Raw genomic sequence first — 26,882 nt, 5'->3', positions numbered from 1 at the left:
ATGAACAGCAGAAAGAGATAAGATGAGACGAACAGAAGACATCTTGGCCACTGGAGAAAAGGTGTCAGTATAATCCAGACCAAAAATTTGAGTATAACCCTTAGCTACTAGACGAGCTTTAAGACGATCAATTTGACCATCCGGACCAACTTTAACAGTATAAATCCAACGACAACCAACAGTTGATTTACCAGGTGGGAGTGGGACTAGCTCCCAAGTGGAATTGGAGTGAAGAGCAGCCATTTCATCTATCATTGCCTGACGCCACCCAGAGTGGGACATAGCCTCACCTATAGTTTTAGGAACAGACATGGACGACAAAGAGGACAAAAAGGCATAATAGGATGAAGACACGCGCTGATAATTGAGACAAGTATAGTTGGGACATTGATTGCGAGTAGAACGAATACCTTTGCGGACAGCAATGGGTGGGCTGGCTGGAGAGGAGATCGTGGTAGGTGACGAACTTGGAATAGTTCGTGAGACATCAGGGACATCAGCAGATTCTCCAACACCAGTATCTGGAACTGTAGTAGGACAATTCCCTACATTGCGTCTCTGGTAAGTGAGCAATGGTGGTGGTGATGCGGGTGAAGGTAAGGACTCTTTAGGAGGCTGACTAATGTCAGTGTCATGAGTAAGAGGAACAAAATAAGTAGAAACAGGAATATCTTCCGTGATTGTAGAATGCTCAGACTTGTTAGGCTGAAAGAAAGGAGTAGACTCAAAGAACGTAACATCTGCAGAGATGATGTATCGTCTAAGATCAGGAGAAAAACATTTGTACCCTTTTTGTGTTCGAGAGTATCCCAAAAATACACATTTGACAGCACGTGAAGACAGCTTATCTTTTCCAGGAGTGAAATCATGTACAAAACATGTACAGCCAAATGTACGAGGGGAAATAGAAAATAGTGGAGCATTAGGATATACAAAAGAGTAAGGAACTTGATCCTTAAGGACAGATGATGGCATGCGATTAATCAAATAACATGTAGTGAGAATGGCATCCCCCCAAAAACGTAACGGAACATTTGCATGAAGAAGTAAAGTACGTGCTGTTTCAACCAAATGTCTATTTTTCCTTTCAGCAATCCCGTTTTGTTGTGAGGTGTGAGAACATGATGATTGATGAATGATCCCTTTAGACTCCATAAAGGACTTGAAAGAGGTGGAGAAATACTCATGTGCATTATCACTACGTAAGATTTTTATGGAAACACCAAATTGTGTTTGAATTTCAGAGACAAAACTTTGAAAAATAGAAAACACTTCAGATCTATTCTTCATAAGAAACACCCAAGTACAACGAGAATAATCATCAATGAAAGTAACAAAATACTGAAAACCTAAAGTAGAAATAACACGACTCGGTCCCCAAATATCAGTATGGATCAAAGAAAATAGAGATTCAGCTCTACTATTAGCCCTTTTCGGAAAATGACTACGAGTGTGTTTTCCAAGCTGACATGATGCACACTCTAAGGAAGACATGGTAATAGATGGCACCATCTTTCGAAACTTATTTAAACTTGGATGACCCAAACGACTATGGATTAGCAGAGGATCATCTATTGCAGAACAAGATACTGGTGTTGGTAAAGACAGATGGTAAAGTCCCTGAGACTCACGCCCTGTGCCAATCGTCCGCCCTGTACCTCGATCCTGTAAAATTACAGATTCCTCATCAAATGTGACTAAGCAGTTAAGAGAACGACACAAACGACGAACAGATACTAAACTAAAAGGACAATTGGGTACAAAAAGAACAGAATCGAGAGGCACAGAAGGTAGAGGGTTAGCCTTGCCAATCCCTTTAGCTTGGGTTTGTGAGCCATCAGCAAGAGTAATATTGGGTAGAGAAGTAGAACTATGGAGTGAAGAGAAAAGTTGTGGATTACCAGAAATATGATCTGTGGCAGCAGAATCTAAAACCCATGGGCCAAGAGATGGAGATTGAGAGACACATGCGCTAACATTACTAGTGTGTACAACTGAGGCAGTTGGTGTGGAAGACTGTTTGGCTGTAAACCATTTCACAAAATCTTCATACTCAGGCTTGAGAGTTGGTTCTGAACTTGCGCAAGGTTCGGATTGAACAATATTCGCCACTTGTTGGGGAGGACGTCCATGCAAGAGCCAACACCGATCTTCTGTGTGGCCAACCTTTTTACAATAGTCACAGTAGGGTCGATTTTTGTTACCATTATAACCACCTCGACCACGGCCACGTCCACGACCTCCTCTTTGGCTGGATTGAGATGCCAAAGCTGATGAATCAACAACGATAGTCTCCGAAGATGATTTTGATTCATCCGGGAGCCGTAACAGCCGTGAAAAAGCTTGAGACAAAGTAGGAATTGTGGGGCTAGCAAGAATCTGGTCACGAATGGTAGAATATTCTGCAGGTAATCCAAAGAGAGCCAAAAGCATAAAAAATGTACCTCGCTGAGAGAGTTGTTCCTGCTGAGTTGCAGCAGGGGGTAGCAACTCATTGAAATCGGAAAGGACCCCTTGAATTCTGCCTAAGTAAGAACTCATAGGCATATCAAGTTTTCGAGGTGCAATGAGACTCATCAAATCAGAACAAACGGCATAAACACGAGATATATCATTAGTGTATAATACTTTGGCCTGCTCCCAAACACTAAAGCAAGTCTTATGTGGACGGAAAATTTGCTTTAGTGAAGAATCAATGGTCTGCCAAAGCATGCTACACAATTGAGCATCGATTCGCTCCCACTTGGATGGATCAGTCATAGTATCATCAGGTTTAGTAGTAAGATGATCTTTATATCCTTGTCCCATAAACCATAGCTCTACGTCAGCAGCCCAAGTAGAGTAGTTACTGCCTTTTAGTTTTTCGGTAGTAATAATAGTACAACCAGTAATAGATGGATTGGCCATGAGAGGAGTTGTGGATTTAGATGTAGATGTTATAGATGTATCGGATGTAGACATAATGATATCGGGTTAAAGAAAATCACCGGGTAAAATCACCGGGTGGGATGATTAGAAAACGAATTTCTCTTTCTAACTTGCTCTGATACCATGAAAGAGAAGAAGCAAGAGAGGAAGATATTTTGGGATGACATTCCTTCACTTCTTATGTGAGTAGTACAACTGACATATATATACAAGATTGAAATAATCTAGATCCTAAAATCAAGCTATCAAGATCCTAAAATCAAGCTAGAATAATTAGCTATCTACTTCCTATAATTAAACTAGGATAATCAGGCTAATAATCAGGCTATCTAATCCCTATAATTGATGTATAATATATCACACGTATCTAGATATATTCAACAATAACAAAATAACTGTTAAAATTGCAACCTATCAGACCAACTGGTCTCGAACAACAATGGCAGTATCCAAAACAATCAAGTACCTGCCGACGATAACCAACACGAGTTAGAAAATCCACCACCTCACATATGTCACATCATCCAACTACTTTCTTTCCATCTTTCACAAGTCCGACTGAAGGCACTTTTACATATCTCATCCCCAGTTTACCACACACCTACCCAAGAAACATCTTTATCAACCCAATCAGTCACTAGATTCCCCAAAGCTATCCATAAATCGACATGAACATTCCTGCTGACCCTCAAGGACCCTATCACCCCACCATAGAGTTTTTCATGTTGGATACCGCCTTTCAAACAAAGGCGGAAATGGGCGAGCCCTAGGCTCCGATTGACAAAAACCTACTAAAAAGATTGGATCGATTCGATGAATTTATGAAGAAAAATCAAGGTTTGAGCAAGCACAGGGATTTGGACTGTGACGAACTCTGCCTCTTCCTGAACATGCAATTGCCCATGGATTTTAAAGCTCCCAAATTTAGCAAATATGATGGCACCAGAAATCCAAAAATGCATCTTCACATGTTTGCAAATAAACTAGGAAAGCCGGTAAACGACGAGAACTTACCTGTACGTCTGTTTCTTGAAAGTTTGGAGAGTGATGCTTTGGATTGGTACTCTAATTTGAAACCTGAAGAGATGAAGACTTGGTTAGACCTATCGACGATTTTCGTGAGGCAGTATAAGTACAATTACGAACTTGCACCAACGAGAATCGCACTTGAGGGGACTAAGAGGAAACCGTCGGAAGATCATAAGACGTATGCCAAGTATTTGAGGAAACTAGATGCTAAAGTGGAACCCCCTATGACTAAGGACGAAATTATTCGAACATTTATTAAAACTCATGACTCGCCTTATTTTGAGGAAATTTTTTGAATGACTGGATTCTCATTTGTAGCTATTGTAAACAAGTTAGAGGAATTTGATGAATTCGTCAAAGCAGGAAAGATAGTCAACGTGTCAATTTTGAAAATGCAACTGGAAGCTTTGTAAGGTCAGAGTAGTAATGGCAAGAAACCTCAATTCAAGAAGAATGAGAGAATGCTTTCGTCTGGGATTAGGGCCCCCCGATTAGACCAAGATTTCAGAACTGACCCACCTACTCATCCCCCTACTCGTATTTTCAAAACTCTCGTCCTGTCTATCACACTACTATCAACCAATCCCGCCCCTGACCCAACTACACAAACATACCTGTACCACCTTTCCAAAATTTTCAACCAAATTTGCAAACTCGACCTTGACTTCCTTTTAATCCAAGACCAGTTCAACCAAATAACCAATCCTATAACTATCCTCAAACCAATGAAACCTAAAACCAAAATCAATATCGAACCTTCACCAACTTGGGTCGATCTCTCAACCAATTATATGAGCAAATTAAGATTGCTGGTAAAATTGGCGTGGTTTCTCCCAAAACCTACCCTAGGGGCGTCCTTCTTGGCTATGATGCTCAAGCCATTTGTGCATATCATTCTGGAAGTTCTGGACACTCTACTGTCAATTGTTGGGCATTAAAATATAAAATTCAAGATATGATTGATGCTGGAGATATAGTTTTGAGAAGAAGAGGTGAGTCAGGACCAAATATCAGTAAAAATTCACTTCCTAAACACAAAGGCATTGTAGGGGCCATTACCATTAACGAGGAGTTTGAGGAGCCCACCCAATACATCATGGATAAGAATGAAGTAATTGGAGTAGTTGAGAAACCTTTTGTGCTGGAGGAAGAGCTGTTGAAAAATAGTGAAGAGCTTTTTGTGTTGGATTTACCGGAACCTGTGGTGCTCAAATTTCCTGAACAATCACCTGTACATATTGCAAGAAGTATCGTAGGACTATAGTGAACCTGCTCTACTGATCGGGGATGTTGAGGTGCCCAAAGAGGAGAGGGTTACTGTTGCCAAACTTAGAAAGATCGTGGAGGAGAACTCTATGCCATTTAAGTCATCCATGACCGAAAAAGATGCATTAAATTTTCTTAAAATGCTGAAAAGGAGTGAGTACAAGGTCATGGAGCAATTGGATGGAACGCCTGCCCAAATTTCCATTTTAGACCTACTGCTAACCTCTGAATTGCACAGAGAGGCACTACTTTAGGTTCTGGGCAAGGCTCGGATACCAAAGAATATCCCAACTGACAAGTTCATGCACGTTGTGGAAAATGTTCTAACTACCAATCACATAAGTTTTTCAGATGATGACTTGACTTCCGAAGGAATTGGGCATAATAAGGCGTTGTATATCTCAGTGCGCTGCAATGAAAAGCTACTGCCTAGAGTTTTGATAGACAATGGATCTGCCTTGAACATCTGCTCATGGAACGCTCTCGTGAAACTCGAACTTTCGGATGTTAGACTGCGGACATCTGCAACGATAATAAGAGGATTTGATGGAGCTAGAAGGGAGCCAATGGGCGAAGTTGATTTGGTGCTAGAGATAGGACCCGTCCAATTTCAAACAGTTTTCCAAGTCATGGATTTCTCGAGTGTTTACAACGTGTTACTCGGACGACCTTGGATTCACACTTGTGGTGTCGTTCTGTCTTCTCTCTATTAGAAAGTGAAGTTCATTGTCAATGATCAACTTATCACTGTGTGAGCCGAGGACGATTGCACCATGATTGTTAATTCTACATCAAAGGAGGATGTTAGGTTCATGAGTATAAAGATTACGTCCCACATTGGTCTGAGAGATGGAGAAAGAGTGGTTAATATGTAAGTAAGGGCCCAAGACTTAATAACTTAAGGTTTTGGATCACAGTTCGGTTCCTGACTTACATATTGGGCTCTTTGGTGGACTCTCTCAAGGTGTTTCTCCCTAACAAATTGGTATCAGAGTTTCAGGTTGTGAGACTGGGCTACTTATGGACAAGTGGATTATTCTCGGAGTTGGACCGATGAAAATTCTTTTCTTGGTGGTGGACCAAAGTGCTAAGGAGTTTGGCTCCTGTTGGACCAGATGTACTATGGGTTTGGCAGGGGGTCCAGTTGGTGGAAGATGGAGCCAAGGGTTGGCAGAGGTTCAAAAAATTCAGTTTGAATGTTGAAGAAGAGAAGAGGTGACCTTAAGTGATAAGTTGGGCTTGCGTTGAGTATTAAGAATGGGCTCGAAGAAGAGCTTGTAAATTTGGGTTTAATGTGGGGGTTACTCATAAAGGGGAAGATTTATTAGGTTCACGAGTATAAAGATTACGTCCCACATTGGTCCGAGAGATGGAGAAAGAGTGGTTAATATGTAAGTAAGGGTTCAAGACCTAATAGATTAAGTTTTTGGATCACAGTTGGGTTTCTGACTTACATATTGGGCTCTTTGGTGGATTCTCTCGAGGTGTTTCTCCCTAACAGAGGAGAATGGTAGAAAAACTTTGGTCTCCCCCCATCATGTAGCTGATATTGTATCTGTGAATTAGATATCTAAGGAAAATTCGTTGACAAAGATGGGTATTCCGAAAGCTAGTGTAATGATGGCTAAGGAGATGATACGAGAGAGGTTTGAATTTAGCAAAGGTTTGGTACGAAATTTGCAAAGTATCCTGGAGCCTTTAGAGGTTTTTGGTAAGAAGGACACATTCGAATTGGGATTTCAACCGGCTACCAAAGACAAGAAGGAAATGCAAACTCGTAAGAAGGTGGAGAAGGAAGGCAAGCAGACCGCCATGAGTATCCCACCATTGCACTACACATTTCCTCGGTTATCTGGAATATTTCTGTCAGAATTGGAAAATGAGGGTTCTACTGAAGAGATTGAAACAAGCTTGTCTTAAATATTTGTCAGAGTTACCTGCGAGGAAGAGCCATTGACAAAAATGGAGTTTCCGGCCATCTCTGAGGGAGCCATGTAGAACTGGACTGTCGATTACATTCCCTCTCGAAGGGAATTTCGGTAAATTAAGGGGATTGTCCTTGGCCGAAATCTATCACAAAAACTGCTTTGTTTTAATTATTTGTTTCTTTTCAGTGTCATGTTAATACGCATTTTAAATGAAAATTTCACTCCTACTATACAGTTCCTGTGAAAATGTGTTTATTTCAACTAATATCTTATTTTTGCAAAGCACTTGTCTTTTGTTCTTTAATTCAATGAAAAGTCCTTGTTCATATTCATTATTTCTTGCTTGTTTATTGTGCATGTCTACTTTGTTTTCAGATCGTCAAAAAAAAATTATTTGACCCTTCGGGTATCACCATTCTGAAAGTTGATGATTGCAAACTCGATATTTCTCACGAATTTTGAAATTATGGAATCAAAAATCTAAAATGAGTGTGATAGCGAGGAGAAATCTGAGTCTATTTCAAAAATTCTTGAATAATATGAGGAGAAACCTAAATCGAATTTCGAAGAGACAGAAATTATTAATATTGGCACTAAGACGGAGGTTAAAGAAATCAAAATTAGTGTGCACTTGAATAAGGAATAGAGAAAAGAGATGATTGAATTATTAATCATATTCAAGATGTGTTTGCATGGTCGTATGATGATATACTTGGGATTTCAACAGACATAGTGGTTCACAGATTGCCGATCAATCGAAATTTTTCACCAGTAAAGCAAAAATCGTGCAAATTTAAGCCAGATATAAGTTTCAAAATCAAGGAGCAGATCGAGAAGCAGCTCAATGCCAGAATCGTCATGGTGTCTTATTATCCCATTTAGCTTTCAAATCTCGTACCTGTTTCAAAGAAAAGTGGAGAAGTGTGAGTATGCGTTGATTACAGAGATCTCAACAAAGGTAATCCGAAAAGATGATTTTTCGCTGCCAAATATTCATATTCTTCTAGATAACACTGCGGAGCATGAAATTGAATCTTTCGATGATTGTTTCATCGGGTATCACCAAATTCTGATGGCCGAAGAAGATAGAGAGAAGACAGCTTTCATCACCCCATGGAGAACCTTTTGCTATAGGGTAATACCGTTTGGATTGAAGAATGCTGAAGTCACCTATCAGCAGACCATGACCACTTTGTTCTATGATATGATTCTTAAGGAGATGGAAGTCTATGTGGACAATATTATCATTAAATCTAAGAAAGTTGAAGACCATCTCGTTGATTTGAAGAAATTATTTGAAAGGTTGAGAAAATACAATTTGAAGTTGAATCCTGCAAAATGTGCTTTTGGGGCTCCCGCCAGTAAATTATTAGGGCTCATTGTCAGTAAAAAGGGAATTGAGATTGATCTAGCAAAAATCAAGGTAATACGAGAGATGCCGATACCGAAAACTCAGAAGAACATGAAGAGTTTTTTGGGAAAGATCAATTTTATCGACAGATTTATCGTTCAGTTAATGGCTACATGTGAGCCTTTGTTCAAGTTCTTGAAGAAGATTGCCCCGATGCACTGGAACGAAAAATGTCAGCAAGATTTCGATAAGATCAAGGATTATCTCTGTTGAACCCTCCGGTCTTAGTGCCAATCAAGTCCGGTCGACCTCTGATCATGTATTTGTCCGTGTTGGATGAAGCTATGGGGTGCGTATTAGGACAATATGATGACTCAAGAAAGAAGAATCAAGCTATTTATTACATCAGTAAGAAGTTCACCGCGTACGAGGCCAACTATTCCTTTCTTGAGAGAAGCTGCTACGCTTTGGCTTAGGCCGCTCAGAAGTTGAGGCATTACTTGGTCAATCACATTACCTACCTCATTTCCTGCTCCGACCCTCTGAAATATTTGTTAAAAAAGCCTATGCTGACGGGACGTATGACGAAGTGACAAATGATTTTTTCAGAGTTCGATATCATTTTCACTATGCAGAAAGCAATCAAGGGTCAAGCTTTAGCAGATCATTTTGCTGAAAATTCAAGAGAAGATGATTACCAGTCATTGCATACCTATTTTTCTGATGAGAAGATCTTATTTGATGGTGCATCAGAAGACATGAATGAACAATGTCCTGGGTGGAGGTTATTCTTTGATGACGCTTCTAATTCTTTTGCAGCTGGAATAAGAGCTGTTTTACTGTCACCTGAGGGAAACCATGACCCTGCCGCTGCTAAATTATGATTTCCTTGTACTAACAATATGGCTAAGTATGAAACTTGTATTTTTGGATTAAAAATGGCATTGGAGATGGAGATAAATGATTTGATTGTGTTCAGTGATTCCGATTTATTGATGCATCAAACGCTCAAACAATTGGTGACTCGAGACTCGAAAATCATGGTGTATCATTGTAATCTGCTTAGTTTGGCCAATAAATTCAGAAGTCTAGAGTTTAGGCATATCCCTCATACTCGTAATGTTTTCGCTGATACTCTGGCCACTTTGTCTTCTATGATTCAATACCCGGACGAGCTGGTAATTGAACCTATTCAGATTCAGTTTCAAGATAAATCGGCACATTATCTGGTTGTGGAAGAGACATCTGACAATCGCCCGTGATCGAGAGCACGACTGTGTAGATTTTGTCAAAACATGTATTAAGTGTCAAATGCATGCCGATATTATACATGCTCCTCATACAGAGTTACATAGTATGATTGCTCCTTGGCCCTGCTCAATGTGGGGAGTGGACGTTATTGGAGCTATCGATCCCCCAGCTTCGAATAGGCATCGAATCATCCTGGTGGCGATCGAATATTTCACCAAATGGGTTGAAGCAGCATCTTATAAGAACGTGATAAAGAAAGTGGTATCGAATTTTCTGAGGGACCACATTATTTGTCGTTTTGGGGTGCTAGAGAGACTGATCATTGACAACGCCAGAAACCTCAATAATGACATAATACATGGATTATGCGAATAATTCAAAATCAAACACTGGAATTCGGCTATCTACAGACCTCAGATGAACAGAGCGGTAGAGACTGCAAACAAAAATCTGAAGAAAATCATTCGCAAAATGACAGAAAGACACCGAGATTAGCATGAGAAGTTGCCGTATGTATTAATGGCTTATCGGACTGCAATAAGAACTTCTACTAGGGCAATGCTTTATTTTCTCATGTACGGGATGGAAGCAGTGTTACCTACAGAGATTGAGATCCTCTCCTTGCGCATTTTAATGGAAGCTCAGCTGAAAGAAGCTGACTGGATCAAATAGAGACAAGAACAGTTGTCTTTAATTGATGAATGGCGCTTAAACGCTGTTTGCCATGGACAATGCTATCAAAGGAGAATAGCTCGTGCTTATAATAAGAAAGTCCGACCTCGATTGTTCAAAGAAGGAGAGACAGTTTTGAAGCAAATTCTTCCCATTCAACATGAAGCCAAAGGAAAATTTGCTTCAAATTGGCAAGGACCTTTCATCATCAAGAAAGTATTGCCTGGAGGAGCAATCATTCTCACAGAAATGGATGGACAGGTTTTTTCTCAGCCGATCAATTCAGATATGTGTAAGAAATTTTTTATCTGATTATGTGACTTTTCTTTTGAAATACCATCTAGGGTGGATTAAAGGCGGGCTTTCTTCTTTTCCCTTTGAACATCCTACCGCTAGTTTTTCCCTTTGAACCTCTAGAATAATTTAATCGTTCGTTTGATAGTTTCCCTAAAGATTGCCAACCCTACATTGGGGCAAATTTTATCTCCTATTTGTTATATATTAAAAAAAAGGAGTCAAAAGCCAAATTGAGACAATTTTTTAGTTTTAATACCCTCATACTGAAGCAAATGTTGATAGAATGCGGTCTTAGGGTTTTTGAAACCCTTTAAAATTTTGCCTTCGAGTTTTAACATTTCTTAACACCACACCTGACCTCGTTACAAAAACTGTAAAGTCCCGACCTCCATCTTAGTAGTATTTCTAATGAAAATCACTTAATCAAATGGCAAATGATGTCAATACACCTTCACCAATTTTACAAGGGAAGGGTTGTTGAATTGATGCCATCATTTCTTACAATACAATTCTGAGTTGATAAAGGCTGTCAGCAAGATTTGTTCATTATGTGAAAATCCGAAAGGGCGCCTTTTCAAAAAAAAAAGAGAAAAAGAAAAAGAAGAAAGAAAGAAAAAAGAAGGAAAAGAAAGAAAACCAACAGAAAACGAAAGCAAAAGAAAAAGAAAATAAAATGGGTGGGGATAACCTTGGTGAAACCTGGAAGGGCGCTAAGGTAGGGCTCTTGAATTATCAATTGAGTCAGGAATGGAAAGTTGAAGTTCGACTGCTGAGAAACTAGTGACTAGGTTCGTCTGGGTTTCTCCTCGTGTTGGGGTTCTTTTGGCAATACCGAATTTCAGAAATATGATATCCGAGAGGGTCAAATGCGATGTTTCTCTCATCATAGAAATGCCACTCAAGTTTGTATCTGAGTCTCCATGTTTGTTTTCATAAATTTAACAAGGGTCATTTTCTCATTAAAAATCATGTTACTCTATTCTTGTGTCATTGCATGAAATAATTTTGTTCAAAAATTTTATTTTTCGTACAATTAATCCAAGAGACAATCCCTATGAATTATCACAATTAGTGCGCAAGCGTATTTCTCATGATCTAAGCACCGTTGACTGAGTACAGGTACTAACAGATCAAGAAAGAGACATATAGAATTTCCAAACCAGACAATTTCTTGATTTCAAAAGACTTGCGTTTACAAGATTCTTAAGGCTCATGGGACCGCATAGTGGTGGCATTATGTGTTATCGTGATTATTTTGTTCTCTTTTGCAGGATTGAATTACGCACGCCTTCTCGAAGAGACGGAAAACAAAAATTATTCAAATCCAATCTACATTGGGGCAAATTTTATTACAAAGGTGATATCTGATCACTTAAGTGAGCCTAAGATTGGTTTAGAACAATGACAAAAATCACTCCACACCTTTTGATTCAAATACGTTTTCATACGATCGTTTGTTTCAGTGGGTTTGGATTTTATCCCACCGACCATTTTTATTTTGTTGGATTTGGGTTTTATCCTATCGATTGTTTTTTTTAGTTGAGATTGGGTTTTATTCCACCAATCTCGGCGAGTTTGGATTTTATCATTTTATTCCACCAACCATTGTGGGTTTGGGTTTTATCCCACCGATCGTTTTTATTTTGTTTCATCCCACCGACCATTTTTATTTTGTTGGATTTGGATTTTATCCCACCAACCACGGCGGGTTTGGGTTTTATCCTACCGACCGTTTTCATTTTGTTGGGTTTGGATTTTATCCCATCAACCTCGATGAATTTGGATTTTATCTCACTGACCATTTTTATTTTGTTGGGATTGAATTTTATCCCACCAATCTCGGCGGGTTTGGGTTTCATCCCACTAACCTCAATGGGTTTGGGTTTTATTCCACTGACCATTTTTATTTTGTTGGGTTTGGATTTTATTCTACCAATCTCGGCTGATTTGGATTTTATTCTACTGACCATTTTTATTTTGTTGGGTTTGGATTTTATCCCACCAACCTTTTTCATTTTCTAGATGTATGTTTTTCAATCCATTAGATTTATCTAGTTGTTTCAGTTACAGTTGAACTAAACAGATAAATAATTTAGTTTCTACGTTTTTATCTCGAGTTTCTTCGAAATCCAAACAAAGAGGGGCAAGCTGTAGACACCAAAATTTCATCATTTTATTTTTCTTATTTTTCTTCATTTTATACCTATTTTGTTCATTTTTAGTTAAATTTTATTTTAATTTATTTTTTTCATTTCTATTTCTTGAGAAAAATCATTTTTAGAAAAATCGAAAAAAACAAAAGGAAAGAAAAGAAAAAGCAGAAAAAGGAAACAAGAAAAGAAAAATCATCAAAATCAGTTTTGTAAAAAAAAAAATGCTGGCAACATTTGGAGCAATTTTAGTTCGTTTTTGCTCCTGTTTTCTTGGCCTTCCACGTTTAAACAAGGACTAAACATCTAATCTTTTGTTTTGACACCTAGAAGATTGATCAAGTAGCTCGAAAATGCTACAAAAAAATGCAGCACTATCCCCATAATTGTTTCTAGGTTTTGGGGGGGATTTGTTGCTATAAAAGGGCTCCAAAAATGCTGCCCTAGAAAAAGGGAGAGAATAGAGGCGGCGGACAAGAGAAAAAAAGAGAGAAAAACTGAGGGAAAAGGGAGAAACGGAAGGAAAGAAAGAAAAAGAAGAAGCAGAAAAATTCTTAACCAGGCTGATGAACCAACCGAGTTCCCGGTCAAATTTCGACTAAATCTCCGTTTCTTAGGGTGAGATTTATTTTTCTACATTTTCCTAGACGTCAGGCATCAACTTTTGTTCATAAATCATCCCATCAAAACGCCTCTAACATGGCCGAATTGGAGCTCGAAGTCGCGGATTCTCCAAAACTGCACGTCCCTGCGGCAAATTTTCTCTGAGCATCATTCTAGAATCTGTGCAAATTTCTTGCAGATTTTCACGTTCATTTTACTTTACCAACACTCTCAGGTAACTCTAACCCTTTCTTTGTTTAATTTGTCACACTTCCAAGAAGAAAAATGAAGTTTTTTGAACGGGAACTTTAGATCTTGTGCCATGAGTTTGATGAGTTTTATTACCTTTTTGTTGTTTTTTTTATGACGATTCTTCTGGATTGAAGCTTTTCGTTGTTCAGTTGATAAATCTTTAATATTTGTTTAAGTTTTTTCTTTTTTTCTCGCATAAACCTACCTGGGTTGTAAAAGAAAACCGCAACAAGAAACCTTCTGAATTTGCAGAATGTAGGAGAAAGCTTCGAAGGAGATGCATGGAAATTTCCAAAAATTGCATTTTTGCCCCCGAATTTCTAAATAATTCTGATATGGCAAAAAATTAGAAAAATCAATCATTTCTGCCCCTTTAAATTTTAATTTTCTTTGGCATGTTTTAATATGATTTTTGAACAGATTATTTATGGATTTTAGGATGAAATTTAAGGTTTAATAGTTTTGATGGATTTATTATTTTGATTGGGTTTGGTAAAATAGTAGAAGGTTTGGGTTGAGGTTTGTTTGGTTGGGTTTTGGTATAAAAATCTAGTCTATTTTATTTGGGTGTTAGGATTGGGCTTTTGTTTATTATTGGGTTTCGTATGGGTTCTGAGAGGTTGAAACCCATCCCTTTTGGTTGGTCTGATTTGGTCAAAGTGATGGGTTAGCCCGTCTCTTGTCCTTGAGGCTTTTTGTCGGGCAGGGCATCCTAGTTCAAGGAAACCTTGAAGATAGCCCAATGGACTGTTTCCTTTCAGATCTGATGACGAAATTGTGGATCTTTCCTCGTACTTTTAAGTAATTTTACTATGACCCTAGAAACTTTAGTTTTCTTTTAATTAGGTCCCTATTTTAATTGTAATTTGGTCCCTGAACATATTTTTTCTTTGATTTTGATCCAAAATTGTGTAATAATTATATTTTGACCCCTAAACTTTCTTAGTTTTGCAATTAGATCCCTGATTGTTTTTGTTTCTTAAATACAAGTTGCTTTTCTCCTTTAATTATTAATTATACTTTATTTAAGTGCTTTAATTGGTAGATTGCATGATGATTTCCATTTCTTTATGATTAAATTGGTGCCTTGATTATTTTGTTGATTTTGGAGTATAATTAGGGCAAATTTCACTCCATTTAACCACAACTTCAAGGGAGGTAATCTCTTTTATTATTTTAATTTTTTTATGTGTTCCAATGTGTTTTATGTGCAATTGCATGTTTTTGAGTGTTTTTTCTTTTATTTATTATTATTCATTTTTATTCATTTTAAGTTTCATTTTTATTTAATTTTAATGATTATTTGAGAGGCATTAAAATGTCAAATTATGATAGATAGGTGTTCAAGACATGTATTTAGCTAGCCTATGTAATAGATAGGTTTTAATTTTTGCTAAAAATGTATTTAGTTAGATAAATGTAATAATTAGGTAATTATTTTAAAATTTCCCCCTTAGATTGTAGTTAAGGGTCCGAATGTAATAGTTAGACTCTTATTTGCATTTATTTGCTTGTGTGCTTGCATGCTTGTGTACTTATGTGTTTACTCGCTTTTATTAGGGTTTTGCATCTAGAAATTATGCTTATGTGTTATGTGTTCTATGTGCAATATATGTTCATTTGCTTTAATTATGCTTTATATGATTTATTTAGTTATAATAAATGCATGACCACTACACTAGTCCAACGCTAGTTGTGGCCATTCTCCCCGATTTCTCACTAGGCCAACGTTAGTGAAAACTTGTAGAAATGGGTTAATCCAATGCTAGACCCTTTAGACCGTCCACGCGCTAGAATCACATGATTGAGTGACAAATAACTACATTTCATGCATATTTTCTACTTTTATGATCTTTACCATTTTGCATAATATTTTCTCTATATATTATCCCCCTTACCCTTATGTGTGCAAAACATGATATTTAAACTTGCATTCCATTTAGGAAATTAGATATAAGATTAGTTCATTTGCTTGACTAGGATTAGGAGAGTCGCCTTTCAAATATGGGAAATGGACGAGTATGGATTCTTAACCTTAACACGTTTGTATCTCCTCTATAAAAAGAAAAATTGAAGTCACGAATCTTAGTCCCCCGTACCGTTATTTTACATTCTTTTCCTTTAGGTCACATATATTTATTATAATTCTTCTTTACTTTGAATCTCATCTTTACATATTCGTGACCTCTTCTAAGGATCATTTTGGGCATCATAATTAATGTGATTTGCACCAATTAAATTTTGCAGAGATATTTCGACCCTCTCGACATTCACTAGGTCTAGATTTGCATCCATGTAGAAACATCCAAATGTGATAAGTTTTATAGGTTAAACTAAGAAAATTTTCGACTAAATCTCGCAACTAACTTTGGTTAGGTTGAAAGAGTGTTTTAGCTTTGGTTCTATCAAATCTTTGCCTTCTTTTCTTCAACCGTGACACCCGAATTCTTTTCTCTTATTTTCAAACTGCAGTCGTCTAAAAAGGGTTTCATTTATTTTTTATTAAAAATACATTTTTAGGTGATTTGGTACACTTTAACTCAATACCAAGTGGCGACTCCTATTTTTTCCTAAAAACCCTTTTTAGACTATTATTTTGGGCCAAAACCGTCGCACTTTTTAAGTCCCATTTTAGGCCTTCTTTTCCTTTTATTTTTCGAAAAACTCATTTTTTCATTTTTGCTCAAAATTAATCAAAATTTATTTTTTATAACTCGTAATTTTATTTTTAAAAAAATAGGGCGCGACAACAGTTCTACAAAAGACATAAAATCCAAAAAGTCAAGTGCCTCAAACAGATGGAAAGGCTAACCTCCTTTCTTTTCCCCCGCATCTACTACTACATTAAAGTCCTTAAATACAAGCCACAGCCCATGTAAAGGCTTATCTCTCAACAAACCACTCCACAACACCCGTCTTTCCTCCCCGTGCAAAGAGCATGGGCAAAAGAGACCGTCAAAGGGGCTGGGAAAAAATTATGGTAGACAAGAAAGGAGAAATGCTGCTCCCCCTCACCCAACAGTACAAGGTTAAATGGGGGCCATTATAAAATAACCATAGAGAACCAAAAGTATTGCACACTACATTATCAAAATGAAGCTTTTGTTGAAAAAATTCTGCAAGCATAACATTGACACGAGTTTCACAAACTACCAGTAGTTTAATGTGATTCAACAATATAATTTTCCTCAAACGCCTAAGTGAGAAGGTTTTGACAAACCTCTTATATTCCAGAACAATGAGTTAATCATCATTAGATAATGCTTGGAAAGAATTCGGCGATTTGGTTGTTGAAAAGCGTAGTATTCTATCCGAAGGGGCTATTGAGCGATACCCCTTATGCTTTTTAACAATCTGGAATGAGTCATCACTCACACACCGAACATCATTTGAAATGTTGGGCTGCACCACCTCTAGCATAGGTTGGCCTCTTATGGAAAGATTTCCTGCTGTAAAGGCAGCTGCATCATACTACTCTCATCACCTGGTATCCCACTCAGTGTGACCATCTCCAAAGCCACGAGGCGAGGCAAAACAACCACCTCCCCAGCCAATGGCTGCTGAGCAAGAGAAGCCCGACGTTCCTCCTCAACACCAGCTGCAGTACTCTCTTCGCCAGCCCCCATATCAGGCGCGACAACTACTGCATCAGAAAAAATTGTTGAAGATGGCACAGCCGCCATAGTCGTAGTGGGAATACCTTGCTGCCCCCTTGTCACCTGCAAAGAAATGCTACCCTGGACAGAATCGATCACCACAGCAGCAGGGGCTATTGTGGATGTCGAGGAAGAGACGGCTTGAATAATGTCACGAGCACTCTCCAAAATTGGAAACCATTCTTTGACAGCAGCCTACCCAGGCGCATCAGAGGTAATGGGGCCTCCAGACCGCTGAGTAAGCTGCACGTCTGGCAGCTCCTGCCCTGCTTGCAATGCAACCGAAACCTTGGAATCCTTCCTCAATTGATGAGACGACGGCCCAGCTGAATCAGCCTTTTGACAACTGCTATTTGAGTGACCCAAGTGCCAACAATTAGTGCAATATTGAGGTACATTCTCCCTCTAAAAAGGCTACCAGAGACCATCACTAGAGTTCTCAATTCCAATCCATACCCTAGACGGGGGAGGACGAAGTAAGTCAACTTCGTCTACGGCTGCGGGACTTTTCCTCTAGGGTTTCTCGAGTTCTTCTTCTAGCTTCGTCAATGACTGAAGGGCAACCCTCCTCCGCACACGGAACAGAAGTCCTTTGTCCAGCTGTTTGCGCTGGCTCCAACCTCTCCTATCCCTATTAAACTGCTCTCATCCCATAGAGGAGAAGCTGCAGTATTTTTCTCGACGGAGGACATCACCAAATTAGTGTCACCTTTTCGATTATCACTAGTTGGAAACTTCTCTCGGGGCCATCCCAAACTAGAGGAAATCAGGAAGTTCACCGGCTCCCTAGATTTGAAGGATACATGCACGGAGGGACGTATGGATGTTCGCCATGTACTCATTCACTGCTTGTCGGAATCGGACTTTCATCGTCTTTGGATGAGAGGAATCTGGTATGTGGATAAATTTCCCATGAGAGTCTTCAAGTGGTCTCCATCATTCCACGTGAATAAAGAGTTCTCGCTGGTCCTGTATGGTTCTCCCTCCCAGGCCTGCCTGTTCATTTTTTTTAACAAGCATTCCCTATTTTCTATTGTCCATTCTTTGCCCCATTGATGTTGTTGATTCTGACCTTTTTTTTGCCGCTTATATTGATTTTGTTGGAGAGGGATCTAGTTATATATTTTTTGTTCCCATATTTTAGAAGTGCTGGAAAAAATTTGATCAATTAATTGATACAAAAATCTAGTTTCCCAAAATAACTAATTATTTGCATGTTTAAGAGGAAAACTTCCATGGATGGTATTAGTTATCAATTATTCTTGGCACCATGAGCCAAAAGTTAGCACATATGCATGAACATATACTAGAACATTTATGAAACAACGGTGTGGTTATTAGAATTGACAAGTTGAACTTCTTATACTCAACAATTAATTAAAAGTGATTGTAAATTTATTATACAAAACTTCAATAACGTCCGCTGTTAAGCATAAACTTATTTTGAGATCTTGTGCCATCTCTTTTACATAAACTAATGTATTGTTGTAGATTTATTATTTATTATGAAGAACCCATAATCTTGATAAAGGGGAAAAAGAAAAAAAAAAGAAATTTTCTATGATTGCTGTGAAATTGAAGAATGTTTTAAACTTCAAAACCAATGGAATCCATACAGAAAAGACAAATACTAATTCTATGAATAGCTTAGAAGAAACAGATCGGTAAATTCTACTGCTTCAAACTTCGTCTCCACTCTCCACCAAAGGCATCAAGTACATTCCAGATCCTCCAGGAAAGCCGACTACAAGTTGAACTACTCGTTCCAACTGCATGCAAATAAAGGAAAATTAACAAAATCGTAATATTCGAATTAGATAAAGAAGTATATTTTATATATTCACAGATGTTAAATAGTCGAAAAATAAATCTTATAAAAGTAGTACATAAAGAGTATACCTCTTCTGTTAATTGAGCATTTTCCACGACCAACTGCTGCAAAACTAGTTGCTTCTCATTCTGCTGCTCAATGGTTAGACTTTCACCTGCAGGGCAAATAGTGTTCATTGATCTCTCTCTCATCATGGCATTCTCCAACTGAATTCTTTCGTTTTCTTCTCTGAGAACCCTGTTCTAAGCTCTTGCAGTTTGAATCTACAATAATATGTCAAAAATTATGTCATCTCAATTACTAATGCATAAAGAAGACCAAAGGGCTTTAGCTTTAATCATCTCAATTATGGAAAAAGTGGCACAATGAAATGCCTTTTGTTTTAAAGTACAGGAGGTTAAAATCGAATTACTATACCTTCGTTTTACTCCGTTTGTTTTGGAACCAAGTCGTTATTCTCTTGGGGTCAACCCCAAGGCCTTCTCCCAATTCATTTCGCTCTTCTTCAGTTGGACAGGGGTTATTCTTGAATAACCTTTAAAAAATTAGAAATAAGAAAAACAGCTAAGATAAGTGACAGGTTTTTGATATAAGTGCAAGTTTAATTCCGATTGATACCCGTTTTATGTCAAATTAGTAATTTAGGGCATGTATCAGGTCGATCCCACGAGGAGCAATTTAAACAAGTACTAGGTCCTTTACTTACTCTATTATTTAGACTACAATCAATTTAAGCAAGAGAATCTATCACTACTACTACCTAAAAATCTTAACTAGACAATTGCAAGATAACAAATGGAGAAAATTCACTAAATACTTGAGTCTAGGGATATAGATTCCACTTATGGCATAAACAACACAAATAAATAAATTTATCTCATGTTACAACCCTTGTTTAACTAGGGATTTATTTCCAATATTACCAAATCTCATTCTCATGATGAAATGACCTATAATAGTCTAGTTTTCCCTATTCTCATAGTGAATAACTAGTTCTACTCTTGTGTCCTTCATGAAATGCAAGTTTAATCCACTTAAGTGTACCTCTATTTTCATGAGTCTACTACTTAAGCTCTACTCATGTTGTTCCATCATTATTACCAATTTTCATTTAATAATAGCAACTAAGAGCTTGTTATTGGTGATCAAGCAACAACAAGGGATAAGCATGCACAAGTAGACAAGTTAATACAAGATGTAACAAGTGTAAATCATATTCACTTCATATCAAGTAGCCATAAGTTTCATCTACTCCCTAGATCTAGAAATTTAGCTACTCATGTGAGATATAACAAGAAAACACATAGGTTCATTGCATGAACACATCATGAATCACAAGTAAAAGATAGATTAGAGAAAACTTAGCCAAGGTTAATGAACAAGCTTCCAATGATCTTCAATTTCTTCAACAAAATGGTGTACAATGAAGTCTCCAATTGTTCTCCACAAAAGTTACTAGCTAGAGAGAACAAGACAAGACTAACTTCTAAGTTCTAATGCTAAAAATCTGATATGAACTCCTTCTACTATGTTCTACTCCTCTCTAATAATGTCTTTTCCTCTTTTTCCTTCCAAATTTGCCCCTCATTGAAATCATCACATCTTGCTTCTTCAAGTGTACAAGAGGTCTGCCAGCTTCCAGCCGAAATTTTGTGTGAAACATGAGTCAAAAAGTAAGTGTGAAATGAGCACAAGTTGTTCTACAAATTGCAGAGGAGAGAGGAAGATCCGAGGCCTAGATCCGAGGCCTAGATCCGAAGGGTGAACAGATGATCCGAGCTCGAATCCTCTTGCCTCAACATTTTCTTCATGCAGGATCCGAGGCCTTCTTTAAATCGATTCGAGCTCGGATCGCCTGGCCCTCGGATCCACTTCTCCAGAAGATCAGACGAGGGCTCGGATCTCAGGGTGATAAAATGGATCCGAGCTCGGATCCTTCTCCCCTGTTCGATCTTCAAATTCTTTTCTCTTTTGCTCCATTTTGCTCTTTGTTTCACTTGCATGTTGTCCTCCAACTAGCACATTATCTTATGTAAGTGTTTCATGCCCCGATAACCTACAAAATATCACATTTTTATGCATTAATCTACTCATTTTGCAACTTCCGATTACTAAACAATACTTGAAGCAATTTGCACCAAAAAGAGCTTAAATATGGCCATGAACTTCTAAGAATATGACAAAAGCTCATGCAAAACCGTACGAAATATATGTGAGATATTCACTTATCAATAAGGGATTAAAGAAACATATAACCACAAGAAGGATAGTCAAGACGAAATTTCTCTCATCAGTAGAAAGGGTAAATTTTACTTGATTTTTACAAATTTGTTCTTGTCTTATCTTGTGACGTCACCCCCCCCCCCCCCAACACACAAAACACAAGCATGCAGCTTTGCAGTGAATATTAGAACAAGCAAAGTATGAATAATTGTTAATATGTAAATTAAGACCATTATTTTTGCTATGATATATGAACTAAAGAAAATTCTATCAATCTTACTCTTCGAGCTGTTGAACCACTTGTCGAGAATTTCGATTATTATGATTCTTGCGCTTTTGTGTATCATTGGGTAAAACTTCATCATCGGATCCATTTCCACGGCTTCCTAAATCCATGATCTTTTACAACAAGAAAAGAGGGGTTTATGACCAATAATTCAATACATATAATAGCTAGCTAGGAGATGCTTATCTCAACCGTTTATGAAAAAAATTTTAGTGCTTGAGAAGAGACAATCACGTGCATGGTTAAAAAATGACACAACAAAAAAAACTTTGAAGATTATCATGTTGAACAAAGCTCAAACAAGTACACATTCATACACATGTCAAACAAGTAAGAAAAACGTTATGTTTCCACCTGGTTTAGAACTGCAAACGGATTGAGTTGTTCAAGGTATGCTTGTTTTATGCTCTGTATAATGTCTTTTATAGAGGGTTTTTTTTTTTTTTTTTTTTTTGCATTTGTGCAACACTTGTTGTTGTATAACGTAAGCAAACAAAGCACCCAGCTACCCACAAAATCATGTTAATGCAGTGAAAAATGGTGAGTGAGATTTTATTCAAAGCAAAGTAATTAAAGAATTGCCATAATTGGCGACTCTCAAATATGGAAAAACAAATATTTCATGATTGCTGCATTTATGATGGTCTAAAATATTCAGCTTTTTTTCTTAGCATTAAAGACTTAGAGTTCTATCTAAGGAGAGTGGAGAAGAATTTATTAGAAAAATCACGTGCATAAATCAAAAAATTGATTTGCTGAAGAATACACTTTTGAGTTTTTATTCACTAATAACTATGAGTTTGGTTAATAGGTGTAAATGTGTGTCATGTATTAGTTCTTTAGCAAAAGCATTATTAACTTGAAAAGGTGTTTAAATATAGGGGCATAATAAATGTTAGTGCGCATATGTATATATATATATATATGATAAGTTAGGTGCAAAATAAGTGCACTAATGAGTACTCAGTAGGAGCCTGCTAGAAAATTTCAATAAGTATTTAAAGGATTTTTCTAACTGCCCAATAGATCTCATCAATGTACCTAAATCAGACCAAACTTATCATGAATACACACACTAATGATTACTATCTCCCTTTGTATTTATGTACTTTTACTAATTAATTTTTTTTTTTAAATTTAACACCTCACCTATATTTTAATGAGTATGCAGTAGATACTTATTAGACAGACTCCTATTAAAAAGTTGTCCCTAGACCCAAATCAGGTTACAGGGTTATATCTATTTGAATAGAGTTTTCCTAATGTAGATGCTAATAAAATTGAAACTACATAGTCTGTGCAAGTGGAGTGGAAAAATAAAGAGAAAAAAAAAGTACAAATGAAGAAAAACTTAAAAGAAATTTTTGTAATGCTCCATCATCAGAATTCCTTTCTTAAGATCATCAGCATTTGCATACCTTTTGCACTTTCACACGCTTCCTTACAATAATAACACTGTGGAAAATTTGTAACCAACATATCAAATTATTTCTTATAATAACATTTATTTTGATAGGATGAGTTTATTATGAACGTTCAGGTAACGAAACGAACTTCAAATATTATTAAAATATACTCTTCTACTTGGTGCTTTTGGAGCACCAAATAAGCAGATTAAAAAAACAAATGAGCAACTATTAATGCTTTAATTATTATTATTTACTATCTGACTTACAACACTTTTGCACAAGAAATTTATCTTTTTTCAAAAAAAAAAAATACAGTTTTGATCCATACTTTCTAATTTTATGAACTTTAAGCAAGATATTTTTTGCCATTAGTAATCCAACTTTCATTGACCCTCTTCATGAATGGCACTTACTGAGTATGAGAACTACGTGTTTAAGTTATGGGTTATAAAATACAGCGAATAATGCTAAAAAATTTATACTATTTATGGTTGGAAAATCCCTTTTACTGTAGATTTAATTGCAACTGATAATGGATGTTGATAGCTTGAATTCATCAACAAATAGTTTTTTTTTTTTCAGATCATTGCCTTAATACATATCGAAGTGGATGTAGGCACTAAATTGGGGTAATTTGGACCAGACTAATGGTTCTACCAGTGTTTGGTAGAGTTCACAGCAAATTTTGTTTGACCAGATTATGTGAGATGTTCCATAAATTCTACCAAAGTTTCTGTTTTTCCAAATCATCTTTTCTCTTCCAATTTGAACTTTACATTGTCTTTGCCACCTCAGGCAAGAATCAAAGAAACCACATATCTGATGATTTCTTACGATGATATTTATTTGAATATGATATGATTGTTAAGTACATGTAACACAACGAATTTCAAATGTTACTACAAAGACAATTACATGAAAAATTAAGGGTTTAGAATGTTTACTTTAGAAACGAAAAGAACGTTTACAGAGACATAATTTGTGTAAAGAACAACAAACATAGAATAGTAAAAGATTTGTGATTGGTACAATAGGAAAATATCAGATTGTTGATTGTTGTTGACTGTAGTTTTGTTCTGTTCCATTTCTTCAGCAGCTTGCATCTAACTTGGTTGAACAGCAAAGTTGTTTCAAAATCATATACCGCGTTTGTTACGTAAATAAGCTAGGAATCTAACTTTTTCATCAAGCTGCACAATTCAAAAGAAAAAAAGGGTTAGATAGAGAAAAAAAAAATGCTTTCCATGGCCAAAATTTTACTTAATTCAAAAACATGAAAACTAGAATCCACCTCTTTTTTCATTTTGGCATTTTCATTGCCTAAACCTTGCAAATGTAGTTTCCTTGTCTCCTCTTCAGTAAGTCCACCATGACATTTTGTGCAAAAAGGATCCATTAGCATTCCCCCCAATATCAGATTCTCCATGCGAAGTTTCTCATTTTCTACTATAAGAGCATCATTCTCCTCTCTTTCATTCCGCAGCTAAAACATGTAAAAATCTAGAATTGAATTATCATAATTCAAAAGTAAAAGTAACCCAAGAAAGCCCTTAAATTTAAAGTACATCGATCCAATTTAATTAAGAACAAAAAATAAGTATACCCTTATTTGGTTTCTCTTGTTTTGGAACCAAAATTTTATTTGGCCGGATGAAAGCCCTAGTTCTGTACTCAATTGTTGTTTCTCATCTTTAGTTGGATGTTGGCTTGTCTTGAAAAACCTTCAATTGCATAAGCTAGTTAAGTAAGTATTAAAGCCAGACACCTTCAAAATGCATGCATATGAAAATACCAACATAGAGGCAGGAAGAATTAAATTTCCAAAAAGAACAAGATTTGGCAAAAGTTTCAGATCTTGCACTGTGCAGTAAGAAGATATATGATTAGTTTTATGAAAGTAAGTACATGAAGATACTAAACTTACGCTTCAAGACGTTGGATTTGTTGTGCAGAGTGCCGGCGAAACTGTTCCTTCTTTTTTCCTGTGTCAACAGAAGCTTCATCGCTAGATCCATCTCCACTATATGCGAAATCCATGCCTTCTTTCATAGAAAAATAAAAGAGAAAAATGATTCATCGATTAGTATGTAAAGCTCAAGAGATGATGCACTACTTGACACTAGGTAACATATATAGTTTAAATTATCAAAGATAGTAGAAGTACAGTGTTTATACTTGACATGAATCCCATACCTAGAATTTCAAACATTCATGTCCAAAATGAAGAATTTCAGAAGTAATATATCAAACTTGTACCTGGTTTTTCTGTTCTTGGGTCCATGCTTTAGTAGGGTTTGAATGGAAAAGTTGTGCTTGTCTTCTGTTGAACATGGCCATGGGTAAGAGTTATTTATATTGGTAAAATGGCTCTTATTCAGGTAAGTTATTTATACACGTGTATTCGTTGATGTACCCGGTCAGCAAAGAATCTGGAATGTAAGGGAAAAAAATGAAGGGTGAGATCTTTTAATAAAAGGCAATTGAAAGAGTTTCCTGTATGGCTCAAAAAATACTAATAGAGTTATTCGCATTGGTAAAATGACTCTTATTCAGGCAATTGAAAAAAAGATACTGATAGATTGATAGTATTCAAATTACCGCTTATCTTCCATTTGAAGCCGTATCAATATTAACGCATTTTTGTTTTTTTATGAGAACTCAAATTTGATAAGAAAATCGGTAGAAGAATTTATATAAATAGAAATAAAAAGGGCAATTTTTTTTATTAAATTTCAGCTTTTGACTTGTGTTATAAATGTTAAACAAGATATGTTTTTGCCATTAGTAATCCAAATTTCACCATTCTTGTTCAACGCCTGCTAGCTACCGAGTATGAGATTTACGTGTTTAAATTTAAGGTTGTTAGCTTAACTTTTAGTTGTTGAAGAATCCATTTTTCTTGTGCTTTAATAACACTTTAATTGTTTCATAGAAGTTCTGGTAAAAAACTTAAAATGTACAACTAGGTACATTTCTTGCTTAATTAGGTCATCATTTTTTTTCCAAATTCTGATGCAAATAAGATATTATTCATTGATTGAATTAAGTGATATATGGGCTGGGTGCCTTTCGTTGTTGACTACTACTTTTGTTCAATGAACCCTGAAATTTTGCTGCTTTCCAGAGCAATAGTTAACTACTATTTTTGTGACACTAATTAATTGCTCAATGACTTATCTACTCATTATTTTCATTAAATTTATCATGCTAGCATTATTATTTTTAGGTATAACCTTCTCCAATGTGAAAGAAAATAATTTACCATCATAATGTGAATTATGCATAGCAACACACCTTCCCTCTTTATTTAATGGATAACAACTTGTTCTTTATAAGGTGAAAGTAAATCTCACCAATTATATAGTCAATCTCATTCTAGACTAGCAATTTTAGTGAGACAAGAAACAATTATTTACTCTACTTATCTTATATTGCTACCTACCCATTAGGTATAAACATGATTTTGACATCATGCACAGTCGGGTTCACAACGCCCTTAATGCTAAACTTTGTTAGTACATGAACCTTGGTTGTAGTTATTTATTTCTGATAATCAATAGAAAAGTTCATTTTTGCTAGAGAAACAATACTGGCTTTCACATATTATTATTATTATTATTTTTTTAAATTTTGGTCTTTTATTGGAAAAGCAAAATAAATACAGGAGGGGGACATGGAACTTACCTCCAAATAATACCAAGAAGCAAATGCTAGAGAAGGAATAGGGGAAGTATTCCCTTTACATCATTT

The 26,882-nt window shown here is 36.6% G+C and overlaps 1 protein-coding gene across 1 annotated transcript; it reads left to right on the top strand.

Annotated features, from left to right (window-relative positions):
* The first annotated feature begins 9,440 nt into the window (after window positions 1–9,440).
* On the top strand, window positions 9,441–9,764 carry LOC140021656 (uncharacterized). The gene has a single exon (XM_072072943.1). It carries the CDS (start codon window positions 9,441–9,443, stop codon window positions 9,762–9,764), a length of 324 nt encoding a protein of 107 aa, XP_071929044.1.
* Window positions 9,765–26,882: the final 17,118 nt, after the last annotated feature.

Source organism: Coffea arabica, chromosome 11e (assembly GCF_036785885.1).
Source record: "Coffea arabica cultivar ET-39 chromosome 11e, Coffea Arabica ET-39 HiFi, whole genome shotgun sequence".
Lineage (NCBI taxonomy): Eukaryota > Viridiplantae > Streptophyta > Magnoliopsida > Gentianales > Rubiaceae > Coffea > Coffea arabica.
This window is presented reverse-complemented; position numbering and strand designations above follow the sequence as displayed.